We start from the raw sequence: 16,583 nt of genomic DNA, 5'->3' as shown, positions 1-16,583 counted from the left end.
ACGCGGTACATACCTGAAATGCCACAACCTCCCACCAATCCCGGCACCGATATTCCCAAGTAGAGAGGCGATTCCAGGACGCGGTACATGCCTGAAATGCCACAACCTCCCACCAACCTCGGCACCAATATTCCCAAGTAGAGAGGCGATTCCAGGACGCGGTACATACCTGAAATTCCACAACCTCCCACCAACCTTGGCACTGATATTCCCAAGTAGAGAGCTGATTCCAGGACGGGGTACATACTTGAAATTCCACAACCTCCCACCAACCCCGGCACCGATATTCCCAAGTAGAGAGCTGATTCCGGGACACACTACATACCTGAAATGCCACAACCTCCCACCAACCTCGGCACCGATATTCCCAAGTAGAGAGGCGATTCCAGGACGCGGTACATACCTGAAATGCCACAACCTCCCACCAACCCCGGCACCGATATTCCCAAGTAGAGAGGCGATTCCAGGACGCGGTACATACCTGAAATGCCACAACCTCCCACCAACCTCGGCACTGATATTCCCAAGTAGAGAGCCGATTCCAGGACGCGGTACATACCTGAAATGCCACAACCTCCCACCAACCCCGGCACCGATATTCCCAAGTAGAGAGGCGATTCCAGGACGCGGTACATACCTGAAATGCCACAACCTCCCACCAACCTCGGCACTGATATTCCCAAGTAGAGAGCCGATTCCGGGACGCGGTACATACCTGAAATGCCACGTCTTCCCACCAACCCCGGCACCGATATTCCCAAGTAGAGAGCTGATTCCGGGACACACTACATACCTGAAATGCCACAACCTCCCACCAACCTCGGCACCGATATTCCCAAGTAGAGAGCCGATTCCGGGACACGCTACATGCCTGAAATGCCACAACCTCCCACCAACCTTGGCACCGATATTCCCAAGTAGAGAGCTGATTCCGGGACACACTACATACCTGAAATGCCACAACCTCCCACCAACCTCGGCACCGATATTCCCAAGTAGAGAGGCGATTCCAGGACGCGGTACATACCTGAAATGCCACAACCTCCCACCAACCCCCGGCACCGATATTCCCAAGTAGAGAGGCGATTCCAGGACGCGGTACATACCTGAAATGCCACAACCTCCCACCAACCCCGGCACCGATATTCCCAAGAAGAAAGAGCCGATTCCAGGACACGCTACATACCTGAAATGCCACAACTTCCCACCAATCCCGGCACCGATATTCCCAAGTTGAGAGGCGATTCCAGGACGCGGTACATGCCTGAAATGCCACAACCTCCCACCAACCTCTGCACCAATATTCACAAGTAGAGAGCCGATTCCAGGACGCGGTACATACCTGAAATGCCACAACCTCCCACCAACCTCGGCACCAATATTCCCAAGTAGAGAGGCGATTCCAGGATGCGGTACATACCTGAAATGCCACAACCTCCCACCAACCTCGGCACCGATATTCCCAAGTAGAGAGGCGATTCCAGGACGCGGTACATACCTGAAATGCCACAACCTCCCACCAACCCCCGGCCCCGATATTCCCAAGTAGAGAGGCGATTCCAGGACGCGGTACATACCTGAAATGCCACGTCTTCCCACCAACCTCGGCACCGATATTCCCAAGTAGAGAGCTGATTCCGGGACACGCTACATGCCTGAAATGCCACAACCTCCCACCAACCTCGGCACCGATATTCCCAAGTAGAGAGGCGATTCCAGGACGCGGTACATACCTGAAATGCCACAACCTCCCACCAACCTCGGCACTGATATTCCCAAGTAGAGAGGCGATTCCAGGACGCGGTACATACCTGAAATGCCACGTCTTCCCACCAACCTCGGCACCGATATTCCCAAGTAGAGAGCTGATTCCGGGACACGCTACATGCCTGAAATGCCACAACCTCCCACCAACCTCGGCACCGATATTCCCAAGTAGAGAGGCGATTCCAGGACGCGGTACATACCTGAAATGCCACAACCTCCCACCAACCTCGGCACCAATATTCCCAAGAAGAGAGCCGATTCCGGGACACAGAGCACCAAGTCACTTGTATGGGACCAAGCGGCCAAGGAAGTCAAAATGGAACTAAACTCCGAATATACTCACCTCCCCCCTTCCAGTAAAGCGGCAGTTACAGCACCTTGAAAAAGTATCCATACCCCTTAAAAGTTTCCACATTTTTGTCATGTTACAACCAAAACATAAATGTATTTTATTGGGATTTTATGTGATGGACCAACACAAAGTGTCACATAATTGTGAAGTGGAAGGAAAATGATAAATGATACAAATAAATCTGTGAAAAGTGTGGGGGAGGGGCATTTGTATGGTGCCCCCTTTACTCTGATACCCCTAACTAAAATCTAGTGGAACCAATTGTCTTCAGAAGTCTCCTAATTATACAGGATTTAATTTGAGAATAGCCTCACATAATAAGATTTACCTAAACAAAACAAAGTACCATCAACCAAATTGATATACAGAAAAAGGGGAAGGGGTGGGAAAGTTGGGCAGTTGCTGAGGTGACCACACAGTTATTCCAGTCACCTAATTAGTAAATAGAGTCCACCTGTGTGTCATTTCATCTCAGTATAAATACAGCTGTTCTGTGAAGCCCTCAGAGGTTTGTTAGAGAACCTTAGTGAACAAACAGCATCATGAAGGCCAAGGAACACACCAGACAGGTCAGGGATGAAGTTGTGGAGAAGTATAAAGCAGGGTTGGGTTATAATAAAATCTCCCAAGCTTTGACCATCTCACGGAGCTCTGTTCAATCCATCATCAGAAAATGGAAAGAGTATGGGCACAACCGCAAACCTACCAAGACATGGCCGTCCACCTAAACTGACCGGGCCAGGCAAGGAGAGCATTCATCAGAGAAGAACCAAGAGGTCCATGGTAACTCTGGAGGAGCTGCAGAGATCCACAGCTCAGGGGGGAGAATCTGTCCACAGGACAACTATTAGTTGTCTCTCCACAAATCTGCCCTTTATGGAAGAGTGACAAGAAGAAAGACATTGGAGAAAGAAAGTCATAAGAAGTCCTGTTTGTAGTTTGTGAGAAGCCATGTGGGGGAGGGGGCAGCAAACATGTGGAAGAAGGTGATCTGGTCAGAGGAGACCAAAATTCTACTTTATGGCCTAAAAGCAAAACGCTATGTGTGGGGGAAACTAACACCGCCCATCCCCCTGAACACACCATCCCCACCGTGAGACATGGTGGTGGCAGCATCATGTGGTGGGGATGGTTTTCTTCAGCAGGGACAGGGAAGCTGGTCAGAGTTGATGGGAAGATGGATGGAGCCAAATACGGCACAATCTTAGGCCGCGTACACAAGCGCGGACTGTTGGCCCAACTTTGTCCGTCCAACAGTTTGAGCGAACAGTCCGCTCAAACTTAGCATGGACGGACATGGCCACACACGACGAACGAACAGTTTGCTGAAACCGTGCGCGATGACGTGAACGGCACGTACGACGGGACGCAAAATACGACGTCCTATACACTGCATTATAACTTTCGGCTTGAAAATCCTTTCTGAGCATGCGCGGAACTTAGTTTGACGAACAAGCCTACACACGAGCGGACTGTTCGTTGAAACAAGGTTTCAGCGGACAGTTTTTCGGAATTTCCGTAAAACCTTGTCCGTCCAACTGTCCGCTGAAACTGTCCGCTGAAAGCCCACACACGAGCGGACTGTCCGCCCAAACACTGTTCAGCGGACAAGGTTGGGCCAACAGTCCGCGCGTGTGTACGCGGCCTTAGAAGAAAACCTGTAATGCCCCGTACACACAGTCAGATTTTCCAACGGAAAATGTTCGATGGAAGCTTTTTGTTGGAAATTCCGACCGTGTGAGCGGCTCCATCGGAATTTCCGTCACACAAAATTTGAGATCTGGATTTAAAATCTGGATTTCAAATTTTCCGACAACAAAATCCATTGTCGGAAATTCCGATGGTGTGTAGACAATTCCGACGCACAAAGTTCTACGCATGCTCGGAATCAAGCAGAAGAGCCGTACTGGCTATTGAACTTTTCTCGGCTCGTCGTACGTGTTGTACATCACCGCGTTCTTGACGTTCGCAATTTCCGAACAAATTTGTGTCAACATGTGTATGCAAGACAAGTATGAGCCAACATCCGTTGGACACAATCCATGCATTTTGTTGTCGGAATGTCTGATGAATGTCCGATCGTGTGTACGCAGCATTAGAGTCGGCAGAAGACTTGAGACCGGGGCGGAGGTTCACCTTCCAGCAGGACAACGACCCGAAACATCCAGCCAGAGCTACAATGGAATGATTTACATCAAAGCATATTCATGTGTTAGAATGGCCCAGTCACAGTCCAGACCTAAATCCCATTTAGAATCTGTGGCAAGACTTGAAAATTGCTGATCACAGACACTCTCCATCCAATCTGACAGAGCTTGAGATATTTTACAAAGAAGAAGAATGGGCAGAAATGTCCTCTCTAGATGTGCAAAGCTGGTAGAGACACCCCCAAAAAGACTTGTAGAGAAAGGGGGTTCTACAAAGTATTGACTCCGGGGGGCGCCATACAAATGCCCCTCCCCCCCACACTTTCACATATTTATTTGTATCATTTTCCTTCCTCTTCACAATTATGTGACACTTTGTGTTGGTCCATCACATAAAATCCCAATAAAATACATTTATGGTTTTGGTTGTAACAAAATGTGGTGAATTTGAAGGGGTATAAATACTTTTTCAAGGCGCTTTACAACCCTCGCCGGTCACTGTCATTTTGTCTCTGGGTGCTGGGTTTTTGGCTTCATGATTGGCTGGTGGGGGATGACATCATCCAGTACATTCGCACTGGAATCCTCCTCTTTTGCGGTTGCCACCGTAGTAAGACCTTTCCTATGATGGCACAATGCGGGGCCATGCTGCGTGCATCCATAGACACACACAGAGCAACATGACCCTGCCCCTTTCTCCCTCTTCACAGGATTTGATTAACAGCAGCCGGAGCTGTTTCTTTAGAATTCGGTGTACATACAATACCCATAAATACCTTAGAATCATTCCCGAGATCCCCATCTGCATTTATTTCCTTTATGCCTGTGTCTAATCTTAATACCTCTGCTTGTAGTCACACAATCACCTGCACTGAGAGCAGAGAGTGTAAATCATGAGGAATGATGAGCCCAAGTTATAGAACACATCCCTGGTAACCCTTTAGATGAGCATGTTCCTCCCTGCAGGCCTCTGGATGATGTAGACTTTAGCTGTGCTGGTCAGTTGCTTCTATTCTAGAAACAGGTCTGAAAATGTAATTAAGCAGCTGATGCACAAAATACATAGTTCAAGTCCACAAGTCCACACCAGTGCCCAGCTCCCTCCCTGGAACATGCGCATCTAAAGGGTTCCCAGAGATTTTTTTTTTTTTTTTTTAAGAATCGTACTTACTTAGATGGATACTACATCTGTGTCTCCCGACCCCCCTCCCCCGCCTCGAAGTCTGAGAACTAAGTGATCAAACACCACCGATTGCTTCTCAGAACTCCATGAGCAGAGAGCTGGTGACTGTCAGTCAATGCTCTCTGCTCTGCCCCCTCCCCCCCCATCCCCCCAAGCTCACTGGAGCGCCAGGCTGTGGAGGGGGAGGGAGCGGTTGGCTTAGGCTCTCAATGGCACGGTGAGAGGCTGAGCCAGGTGCTAGCCCAGGGTCGCAGGCTTTGTAGGGTTTGTAGGCTTCCCCCACCCTGGACCGGCTCTGACATCAGCGGGCCTCAGCCCCTTGTCTTCTGAAAACGGGTCACAGGAATGCAGAACCAACCGAACATCTGTGATCCACAGGAGAAGTGCAGACAAATGAGCTTTGGCTGTACTTATCCTTCAAGAAAGGGCAACATCACAAACATCAAACACCGAGATCTTGTACCATAACTAAGCAGCAGGAAGAACATATCCCAAGTCTCAGTAATACGAGAAATCGGGTGGCACCAAAATCACTATAGGTGGTCTTGGGTGTCACATAGCGATTGCAACCTCAGGTAGATGAAAAATATATTCTAGATTGTTGCTATGCTACCCGACTTTTTAACCAGAAACAAAAGGATCTAAACTGGGTAGGGTATAATAGGGGGGGGTAAGTGCAGGGGTAAAGGGGAAAGATAGGTCTATGATGAGAGCATTGCCTGACCTTTGGGGAGGGGGGGATCAGCTCGTCAATGTGAGAAATAGAAGCGATTGAAAAGTAAAAAAAAAAGGGGGGGGGGGCATAAGGTGAAAAAGTAAAGGGGGAAAGAGGTATATCGTGGAGGAGATGGCAGTCATAACCTAGTCCAGTGATGGCGAACCTTGGCACCCCAGATGTTTTGGAACTACATTTCCCATGATGCTCAACTACATTGCAGAGTGCATGAGCATCATGGGAAATGTAGTTCCAAAACATGTGGGGTGCCAAGGTTCGCCATCACTGACCTAGTCCCATCTACAGGTAGGTGTGTATATGGGTCAGGATACCATCCTACTGGGTCCCCTGGCACAGACCCAGGTCAAAGCCAAGGAAATTATGGCTCACAGCCCTTTATTGTATCTGGAGGATTATTTAAAGCAGGGGTCTCAAACTGGCGGCCCTCCAGCTGTTGCAAAACTACAAGTCCCATGAGGCATTGCAAGGCTGACCGGTACAAGCTTGACTCTCATAGGCAGAGGCATGATGGGACTTGTAGTTTTGCAACAGCACGAGGGGCCACCAGTTTGAGACCCCTGATTTAAAGTCATTCCAGTAAAGCCATTTCTCATTCACTTAGAGGTGTTGTCCAGAAGGGCCGCTGTGAGATCTTCCATTTCCAGTATATCGCGTTCTTTCACTTTCATTTTCACAATTAGCTGGAATTTGATGTAAAGCATTGAAGTCAAAGGGAATCTGAAGGCCTGCAATGATGTGCATCTGCCAAACGCAGGATAAACAACCCCCCGTCTACATCACAGGTATGTCCTCTTCCTGATATTATTGCTCTGTCTGGTTGGCAGTGAACATCTCTCACAAGATGTATTTCCAGAATAGTCAATACTTACTGTAGACTTTGTTTGGGCCACATAGTCGGATTCCATCTTTTGAAGTCTGGAGTTGGTGTCATCGAGCAGCTCCTGGATGTTTTCTGTGTGTTTCTTCTGCAACTCAAACTTCTCTTGTTCCATGTCAGCAACAGCCATATGAAGCTATGAAGGAATACAGAAGAATTGGATCAGAGGAGCCTTCCCCAATCTGACATTGGTCTGCAATTATTTCCCAATCCATAAAGGATTGCTATACTTAACAGACCAGAGGAACCTTCCCCACCGGTCTGATATTATACTGCATCTGTAAAGTATCACTATACCTAACAGACCAGAAGAACCCCCCCAATCTGACATTGGTCTGCAATTATTCCCCTATCCATAAAGGATTGCTATACTTAACAGACCAGAGGAACCTTCCCCAGCCCACACCGGGCCCCGGTCTGATAAACTGCATCTGTAATGAATCGCTATACCCAACAGACCAGAAGAACCTCCCCCAGTCCAAATCTGACATTGGTCTGCAATTATTCCCCTATCCATAAAGCACTGCCATGCCTAACAGATCAGAGGCACATTCCCCAGCCCAAACCCAACCCTGGTCTGGAATTATTTGGCACCTGTAAAGGATCGCTATACCTAACAGATTGGAAGAACCTTCCCAAGCCCAAATCTGACATCAGTCTGCAATTATTATACATCTGTAAATACCGCTATACCTTACAGACCGGAGGGACATTCCCCAACCCAACGTTGTCATTGGCCTGCAATCATTCTCTATCTGTAAGGACCACTATAGCAAACAAACCAGAGGAGCCTTCCCCAGCCCAATTCCAATATGGCCTGCAAGGCTGTTATATGGAATAAATCAACTTATATTTACAAGCCTTGCATTTCTAAATCCAAGGTAATGGAGGCCATTATACAGGGTGTAGCCCACCAGTGTATAATCACAGCCCCCCACATACAGGCTGAGGCCAGTAAACAGAAGATAATATAGTGGATGGAGTCACCTTCTTCTCCCATTCATTCTTCAGGCTTTCAGTGCTCTGCTCACACATCTTCTTCAGCTCCAGGATCTGGGCCTCCTTTGTCTCTCGGATGATCTGGGATTCGCGCACCAGGGTCTGCACTGGTATACAGAGAAATATATGAAATGAGCGGACCTTTCGTAAGTCTATTTGGTATAAGATAGAGATGTATTGGAAGGATGTGTCTGGGTCAGAGGTTCCCATACAATCTATTCAATCATAAGTTAGAGGAAAGTACCTCTGGAGTTATACTGCAGCACTGGGAGATATGTTAGGGCCCTGCATGGTCACAACATACCTTCTCCAAAGTGGACATCACATTCCTCCACAGAGGACATTTTCCAACACCATGCTTCCATTACTGGCTGATAGTGATTACTAGAATGAGCTTATTTCTGCATAATACTATCATAAAATAGAGAGTGTATTTATCTATGGAAGCCTCTCCTATAGGCTCCACCAGTTCTACTATGGGAGCCTCTGCTACATGCTCCACTAGTTCTACTATGGAAGTCTCTCCTACGGGCTCCACCAGTTCTACTATGAAATTCTCTCTTGGGGGCTCCACCATTTCTATTATGAAAGTCTCTCTTATGGGCTCCATCAGTTCTACTATGGAAGTCTCTCCTGTAAGCTCCACCAGTTCCACTATGGAAGTCTCTCCTACAGGCTCCACCATTTCTACTATGAAAGTCTGTCTTGTGGGCTCCACCAGTTCTACTATGGAAGTCTCTCCTACAGGCTCCACCATTTCTACTATGAAAGTCTGTCTTGTGGGATCCACCAGTTCTACCATGGAAGTCTCTGCTACATGCTCCACCAGTTCTACTATGAAAGTCTCTCCTACAGGCTCCACCAGTTCTACTATGGAAGTCTCTCCTACGGGGTCCACCAGTTCTACTATGGAAGTCTCTCCTTTGGGCTCCACCAGTTCTACTATGGAAGTCTCTCCTATGGGCTCCACCAGTTCTACTATGAAAGTCTCTCCTACGGGGTCCACCAGTTCTACTATGGAAGTCTCTCCTATGGGCTCCACCAGTTCTACTATGAAAGTCTGTCTTGTGGGCTTCACCAGTTCTACTATGGAAGTCTCTCCTATAGGCTCCACCTTTTCTACTATGGAAGTCTCTCCTACGTTCTCCACCATTTCTACTATGGAAGTCTCTCCTATGGGCTTCACCAGTTCTACTGTGGAAGTCTCTCCTGGGGGCTCCACCAGTTCTAATATATAAGTCTCTCTTATGGGCTCCACCAGTTCTAATAAGAAATGCCAAGCACTGCTAAGCATCCTCACAGCACACATCTCACTTTGGGAAGTCTCATTCTAGATAACTGTACAGACAGACCCCAGAGCATGGCAGGCAGCATAGGAGGAGGTGTGCACACCCTAGAGCATGGCAGGCAGCATAGGAGGAGGTGTGCACACCCTAGAGCATGGCGGGCAGCATAGGAGGAGGTGTGCACACCCTAGAGCATGGCGGGCAGCATAGGAGGAAATGTACATACCCCAGAGCATGGCGGGCAGCATAGGAGGAGGTGTGCACACCCTAGAGCATGGCGGGCAGCATAGGAGGAGGTGTGCACACCCCAGAGCATGGCGGGCAGCATAGGAGGAGGGAGACATACCCTTAGAGACTATAGTGGACAGCAATAACACACAAGTGGTACCTTTCTTCTCCAGCTTCCGGATGGTCTCCTCACTCTCACTCTGTTTGTTTCTGTAAAGAGATTTCAGTTCTTCTGTCTCATTATTCTTCCTGTCCAGAATCTGCAAAGAAAAATTCCCATCATCCCACTGTACTGACACTGGCAACCTCCCATCATTTTCTGAAACCTGCCATAGGACAAACACACAACTCATCATTGGCACTCTGTGGTTTTGGAGTGTCCGCCGTGCACCTTTTCTATGAATTCTAACTGACTGAAGAGACTTAGAGCAGGTCCCTGCAGTTTAAAGAGGACCTGGCAGATCTCTTAAACATGAATGGGAAGCTCCCTTAAGAGAGGAGATTGTATACTCACTTTTCCAGTTGCCCATGTCTCCCACCTTCCCTCCACTGCAGAAAAGCAGCCTCCATCTTCTGGAAGTGTGGGATACCTGTGTCCTTCTCCATGCACTGTAGTCCCTTCCTCCAACCCTACATCACAAGAGGACTCAGCAGTAGCATAGTGAATGTAGTAGGGCACCCAGGCACCATGGCACGCAGAATGCTAAAGTGTCTGATTGAGGCTGCAGTGCTGGAAAGGAGGTGATGTAGGAGACACTGGCCACCAGAGAGGTAACCATAAAATCTCTTCTTCTGCAGGGAGGAGTTCACCTCTTCAATCTCTCCTTCTGTCAGCATCTCCTTTAGGCGTGGTTCACACCGCATGCAGTTTTGAAATCACGCTACTTCATTGTGATTTCAAAGCCGCCGGTCAGGGTGATTTCATGCACGGCTTCCCGACATCTGTGCGACTTCCTACACAGATGTCTAAGCAAGTTGCACATTAAATCACCAAAAATAGTACAGGAACCTTTTCAAAAGTCGGAATCACACCGATTTGAACGCTTCCATAGGCACAAATAGGGTGGCTAAAATAATCTAGTATACACAATTGCTACACAAGTCATAGTGTAATTGAATGTTATTAAAAATTATCTTTCCTTTTGTCAGAAGCCATGAATCAGACCAAGACAGAAGTACGGTTAAATCACACTTGTTTAATAATAAAAGTAAATAGAACAAATGTAGTCAAAACATAGCCAAAGTTCGGTAACCAGAACGGATAGTCAGACAAGCCAGAAAGTCAGGAAGCCAGGAATAAGCGTAGTGGAACAGCAAGCAGGATCTGTAGCCAGAACGAATGTCAGCCAAGCAAGTCTTTAACAGGAGTGCAGGAGATAGTCTCTGTGATGTTGACCAAGGCGAAGGCAGAGATCATCTGGGCTGGACAGGTTAAGTAAGCAGGACTGACGAACAGGATATCATCAACAGGCGAGTCACTGTAGAGAGATAGGAGCTGGCAATTAGCCAACAGCTGAGCGGCCAGCTCAGAGAAGAAAGGGCTGAGCCCAGCCCTGACAGTAACCCCTCCTCAATGACCCCTCCCCCTTGGAGGACCACCAGGCTTGACGGGAAAACGTCTATGGATATGATGGAGGAGGGCAGGGCCATGTACGTCCGGGGATAAGTCCCAAGAGCGTTCCTCCGGACCATACCCTTTCCAATGCACCAATGAGCCCACGGAACCTACGGAAGTCAACAATGGACTGTACTTCATACTACTCATGGTTCTCAACCTGTACAGGATGAGGACGTGGCATCGAGGTGGTAAAACGGTTGCAGACCAAAGGATTTAATAAGGAGACATGAAATACATTTGAAATACGTATATTAGAAGGAAGGTCTAACGTGCAAGCCACTGGGTTAATCCTGCGGAGAATGCGGAAAGGTCCAATAAACCGAAGTGCAAAGTTCAGAGAGGAAACACGAAGTCGGAGGTTGCGAGATGACAACCAGACCCTGTCCCTAGCCTGGTAGGAAGGTGCAGGCAGGCATCTGCGGTCAGCATGGAGTCTGTACCTATCATTAGCATGTTGCAAAGCCTCCTGGACTTGTGCCCAAGTGGAACGAAGACCACGGAGATGCTTCTCCAACGCAGGAATACTCTGTGGAACAAATCAGTCAGGCAACATCGAAGGTTGGAAACCATAGTTTGCCTTAAACAGGGACAATCGGGAAGCAGAATTCAAGGCACTATTATGAGCAAACTCTACCCATGGTAAGAGGTCTGACCAGTTGTTATGACTGTCAGAAATATATTAACGTAGGAACTGCTTCAAAGACTGAATTTGCTCGTCATTAGACCGCAGGTGATACGCAGAGGAGAAAGCAAGTTGAATTCCCAACTATGCATAAAATGCTGTCCGAGACGATCACCGTGGGTAGCCCATGTAAGTGAAAGATCTCCTGAGCAAAAATGGAAGCCAGTTCCTTAGAAGTGGGCAAATTCTTAAGTGGAATACAATGAGACATTTTCGAGAGCTGGTCAACCACCATAAGGATAACTGTTTCGCAGGGAGTTGGGTAACTCCACAATGAAAATCCATAGACAGGTGGGTCCAGGGCCTCTCTCCATTGGGTATGGGTTGTAGGAGGCCCACTGGAAGGTGTCGTGGAGTCTTACTCTAAGCACACACGGGACAGGCAGCTACGAAGGCAGTAACATCAGCCAGTAGACTAGGCCACCAGAATTGTTGGGAAATGGCCCAAAAGAGTTGATTCTTCCCAGTGTGGCCAGCAGCCTTGGGAGAATGATAAGTCTGGAGCACAGCAGTACGGAGACTCTCTGGGACAAAGCAGCGGTCACAAGGTTTCTAAGGAGGAGGATTGATCTGAGTGGCAAGAATTATATCACCCAAAGGAGTAGACTGGTGTGAACCGTAGCCAGAATACGATCAGGAGGAATCACAAGAACCCGAACCGACTCAATTGTGGAAGTGGAGGAAAATTGTCATGACAAAGCGTCAGGCCCTTACATTCTTAGTACCTGGTAAGAATGAGACAATCTAATTGAAACTTAACAAGAAAAGAGCCCATCACGCCCTTCTGGGAGAGAGGCGTTTAGCCTCAGGCAAGAATGTGAGATTCTTATGGTCAGTAAGAATGAGAACCGGCACAGTAGTACCTTCGAGGAGAGGTCTCCATCCTTTCAGGGCTAAAATTATTGCTAACAGCTCTCTGTCCCCAATCTCATAATTGCACTCAGCAGGTGAAAATTTTCTTGGAAAAGTAGCCACACGGATGTATAGCGCTCTCAGAGGTAGGACGTTGAGACAGAAGGGAGCCAACTCCAGTCTCAGAAGCATCAACTTTAAGGATAAAAGGTAACGTAGGATCAGGAAGGGCCAACACAGGAGCAGAAACAAAGGCAGCCTTGAGACTCTCAAAGGTCTTAATGGACTCTGGAGACCAACTCTGTAGGTTACCATCCTTTCTGATCATTTCAGTCAGGGGCTTAACCAGAGACGAGAAGTTACGAATAAGCTTACAATAATAGTTGGCAAAGCCAAGAAAATGCTGCAGCTGCATGCGTCTCCAATTTACAATAGAAATTGTTGTCTTAGTTTTTGAAGTACAGGATAGACATCTGTGTGGTGGCTCTGCAGGGACTTGGAAAATATGAGGATATCATTGAGATAAACCACCACACATAACTGCAACAAATCTTGGAGGACATCGTTAATAAATTCCTGGAAAACTCCCAGAGCGTTACAAAGGCCAAATGGCACTCATAATGGCCTGTTCTGGTATTAAACTCAGTTTTCCACTCAACGCCCTCCTTAATCTTCACGAGATTGTATGCCCCTCTCAAATCAAGCTACGTGAAACCTGTTGCTCCCTTGATGTGGTCAAATAACTCGGTAATCAACGGAATCGGATAGGCATTCTTAATCGTGAAACGATTGAGAACTTTATAATCAATACAAGGTCTCAGTTCACCACTCTTTTTCTTCACAAAGAAGAAACCAGCACCAGCAGGAGACAAGGATTTGCGGATGAAACCTCGAGAAAGTGTGTCTGCAACATACTCCTCCATGGCCCTATCCTCCAAGACTGACAAAGGGTATACCCGGCCACGGGTATGGCACCAGGTTGAAGGTCAATTGCGCAATCATACGACCGGTGTGGAGGCAAACTACCGGCTTGACCGTTGTCAAAGACATCACTAAAATCGCGATACTCCTCTGGCAGGGAGGAGAGTGACGAGGTGCACAGGACCTTGGCTACCTTCTGGAAACCTGTCTTACTGCATTGTGGCGACCAGGAGAGAAGCTCAGCACAGAGCCAATCAAAAGAGAGGTTGTGCCTCTGCAACCAAGGATAACCAATAACCAGTGGAAACTTAAGTGAGCAAATAACTTGGAATTGGATTATCTCATGGTGAAGAGCCCCTACGGCCATGGACAACGGAACAGTCTCATGGGTGGGCTTTAGAGGTCTCCTATCAAGAGCCTAAATAGCAAGTGGAGTGTCAAGTAGATGCAGCGGAATCGAGTGCCTCAATACAAAGGCAGCATCAATGAACAGGCCTGCAGCCGCAGAGTCAATTAGAGCCTGTATCTCGACGGATGACTCAGCCCAAGAAAGGGTAACCGGAACCAGGGGGTTTATCCTTCTGACGAAACAACGCCACCTAAGGTCTGTCCATGACAGGACCTCAATGTTCGGGTGTTTCCTTGATGGGTAGGGCAAGACTTCAAATAGTGACCTGCCTGGCCACAATAAAGGCGCAATCTCTCCCTCCTCCTAAGGGCTCTCTCATCTGCAGAGAGACGTGTGAAGCCCAAGTGCATGGGTTCATCTTCACTGACCAACTCTGTACCAAGAGGCAACCTCTCCAGCTCAGTGGGTATATCTCAGGCTGCTATCTCATCTTTCATGTTAACAGAGAGCTACAAGGGCCACATTGTTCCATGCAACCTCTGCTGCCAGCGTACGGAAGTCAATGGCGTAATCGGCTACAGTTCTCGTACTCTGTTTGATGGACATGAGGCTTTTGGCAGCAGAAATGGAACATGTGGGAATGTCAAATACCCTTTAAAGGAGGCCACAAAGTCAGGGTAACTCAAGACAACAGGTTTTTGCATCTCCCATGGAGAGTTTTCCAAGGCCAAGGCTCTCTTAGAAAGCAAAGATATCACAAAACCTACTTTGCTTTGAACTGGATCGCCCCAAAATCGCTGGGGAAGCGGAGAGAAACCAGACATACCTCTTATAGAGGTTATACTTGAGGCCGGTGCCTGCACAGAGACTGGGCCAACAGCAGGGGCGGCCTGCAACACAGGTTGTACCAGAGCGGCCACAGTGGGAGATTCCAAGTGAGCCGTGCGATTCAGGAGCGTTTGTAACGCCGTGGCAAACTGATCCATGTGGTGATCCTGGTCATCCAATCTGGAAAAAATATTACCAACAAGTGGTTTGACTGCATCTTCGGAATTCATGGCCTTCGCCTACTGTCAGAGTTGCGGGTACCAATCCAACAGCGCCTGCAGGAAGAGGCCGGTTTGAAGATGTGTTGGTGACTTCGGATATGAGGTCATTCTCTCAGCTGACCCATCGACAGGTGTCATCCGGATCCAGCATCAGGGAACGCCTAGACCGTCAGGTGTCCGACTACATCGGGTTAACGGCCGATGTGGATGCTCTGAGGAGTGATGAACCCCTGGACTACTGGGTGGGCAGGCTTGACCTCTGGCCAGAGCTTGCCCAATTTGCAATCGAACTGTTGGCTTGCCCCTCGTCCAGTGTCCTGTCCGAATGGACGTTCAGCGCAGCAGGGGGGATCGTGACCGATAAGTGTACTCGCCTAGCTCACGACAGTGTTAACTACCTCACATTTCTAAAAATGAATGAGGCATGGATCTCGGAGGAATTCAACACATGTGACCAGTAGACCATGTATATGTCTATAAACAATTTTTTTAATCGAGCACACAGACCTTCTTTCTTCATTTGGCTCACTTCCTTGTCCAAAAAAAGCACACCGTACTATATGCCCGTACCCTCCTCTTTGAAGAGGTTGAGCGGTGTCATATTTCTACTGGGGCTGCTTATTATGAGGGGCTCCCACCATCCCTGTGCTGTGCTGACTTCCTCCTGGGGCTATACCTCTGCTGTGCATATTATGAGGGGCTCCCACCATCCCTGTGCTGTGCTGACTTCCTCCTGGGGCTGTACCTCTGCTGTGCATATTTTGAGGTGCTCCCACCATCCCTGTGCTATGCTCATTATGAGGGGCTCCCACCATCCCTGTGCTGTGCTGACTTCCTCCTGAGGCTGCTAATTATGAGGGGCTCCCACCATCCCTGTGCTATGCTGACATCCTCCTGGGGCTGCTTATTATGAGGGGCTCCCACCATCCCTGTGCTATGCTCATTATGAGGGGCTCCCACCATCCCTGTGCTATGCTCATTATGAGGGGCTTCCACCATCCCTGTGCTATGCTGACTTCCTCCTGGGGCTGCTTACGGTGCAGGTGTCAGTGCTGTATATCACGGTGCTGCTGTCAGTGCTGTATATCACGGTGCTGGTGTCAGTGCTGTATATCACGGTGCTGGTGTGAGTGCTTTATGTTACGCTGCTGATGTGAGTGCTGTATATTACGGTGCTGGTGTGAGTGCTTTATGTTACGCTGCTGATGTCAGTGCTCTCTATCACGGTGCTGCTGTCAGTGCTGTATATCACGGTGCTGGTGTGAGTGCTTTATGTTACGCTGCTGATGTCAGTGCTCACTATCACGGTGCTGCTGTCAGATGCCTCTATCACGGTGCATGTGTCATTGCTGTATGTCACGCTGCTGGTGATCATCTCCTGCACCCTCTTCTTTGCCTACCCTGGTCCCTGACCTTCCCTCTCCTCCATTGCCTTCATGCGCTCCACAGTCCTGAATTGTCACAACATTTTCCCATATAAAAAAAGAATGCTTGTAGTTATCGATCCCAAATTCACCTCATACATGTGTTATGTCAT

At 48.3% G+C, this 16,583-nt stretch overlaps 1 protein-coding gene across 2 annotated transcripts in view; it reads right to left on the bottom strand.

Annotated features, from left to right (window-relative positions):
- Positions 1-16,583, bottom strand: part of CEP112 (centrosomal protein 112) — a 441,731-nt gene that overhangs the window by 326,672 nt on the left and 98,476 nt on the right. For both annotated transcript variants that reach the window (XM_077460662.1, XM_077460663.1), the window contains exons 10-12: positions 9,736-9,835; positions 8,050-8,168; positions 7,055-7,198 (exon numbers count right to left, since the gene is read on the bottom strand). In XM_077460662.1, coding sequence (XP_077316788.1) covers positions 7,055-7,198; positions 8,050-8,168; positions 9,736-9,835 — 363 coding nt within the window. The remainder of the gene's footprint in view (positions 1-7,054; positions 7,199-8,049; positions 8,169-9,735; positions 9,836-16,583) is intronic.

This window comes from Lithobates pipiens, unplaced genomic scaffold, assembly GCF_037356315.1.
Source record: "Lithobates pipiens isolate NorthernLeopardFrog02 unplaced genomic scaffold, aLitPip1_a1.2 Scaffold_28, whole genome shotgun sequence".
NCBI lineage: Eukaryota > Metazoa > Chordata > Amphibia > Anura > Ranidae > Lithobates > Lithobates pipiens.
Note: the sequence above shows the minus strand (reverse complement) of the source record. Positions and strands in the feature narration are given on the sequence as shown.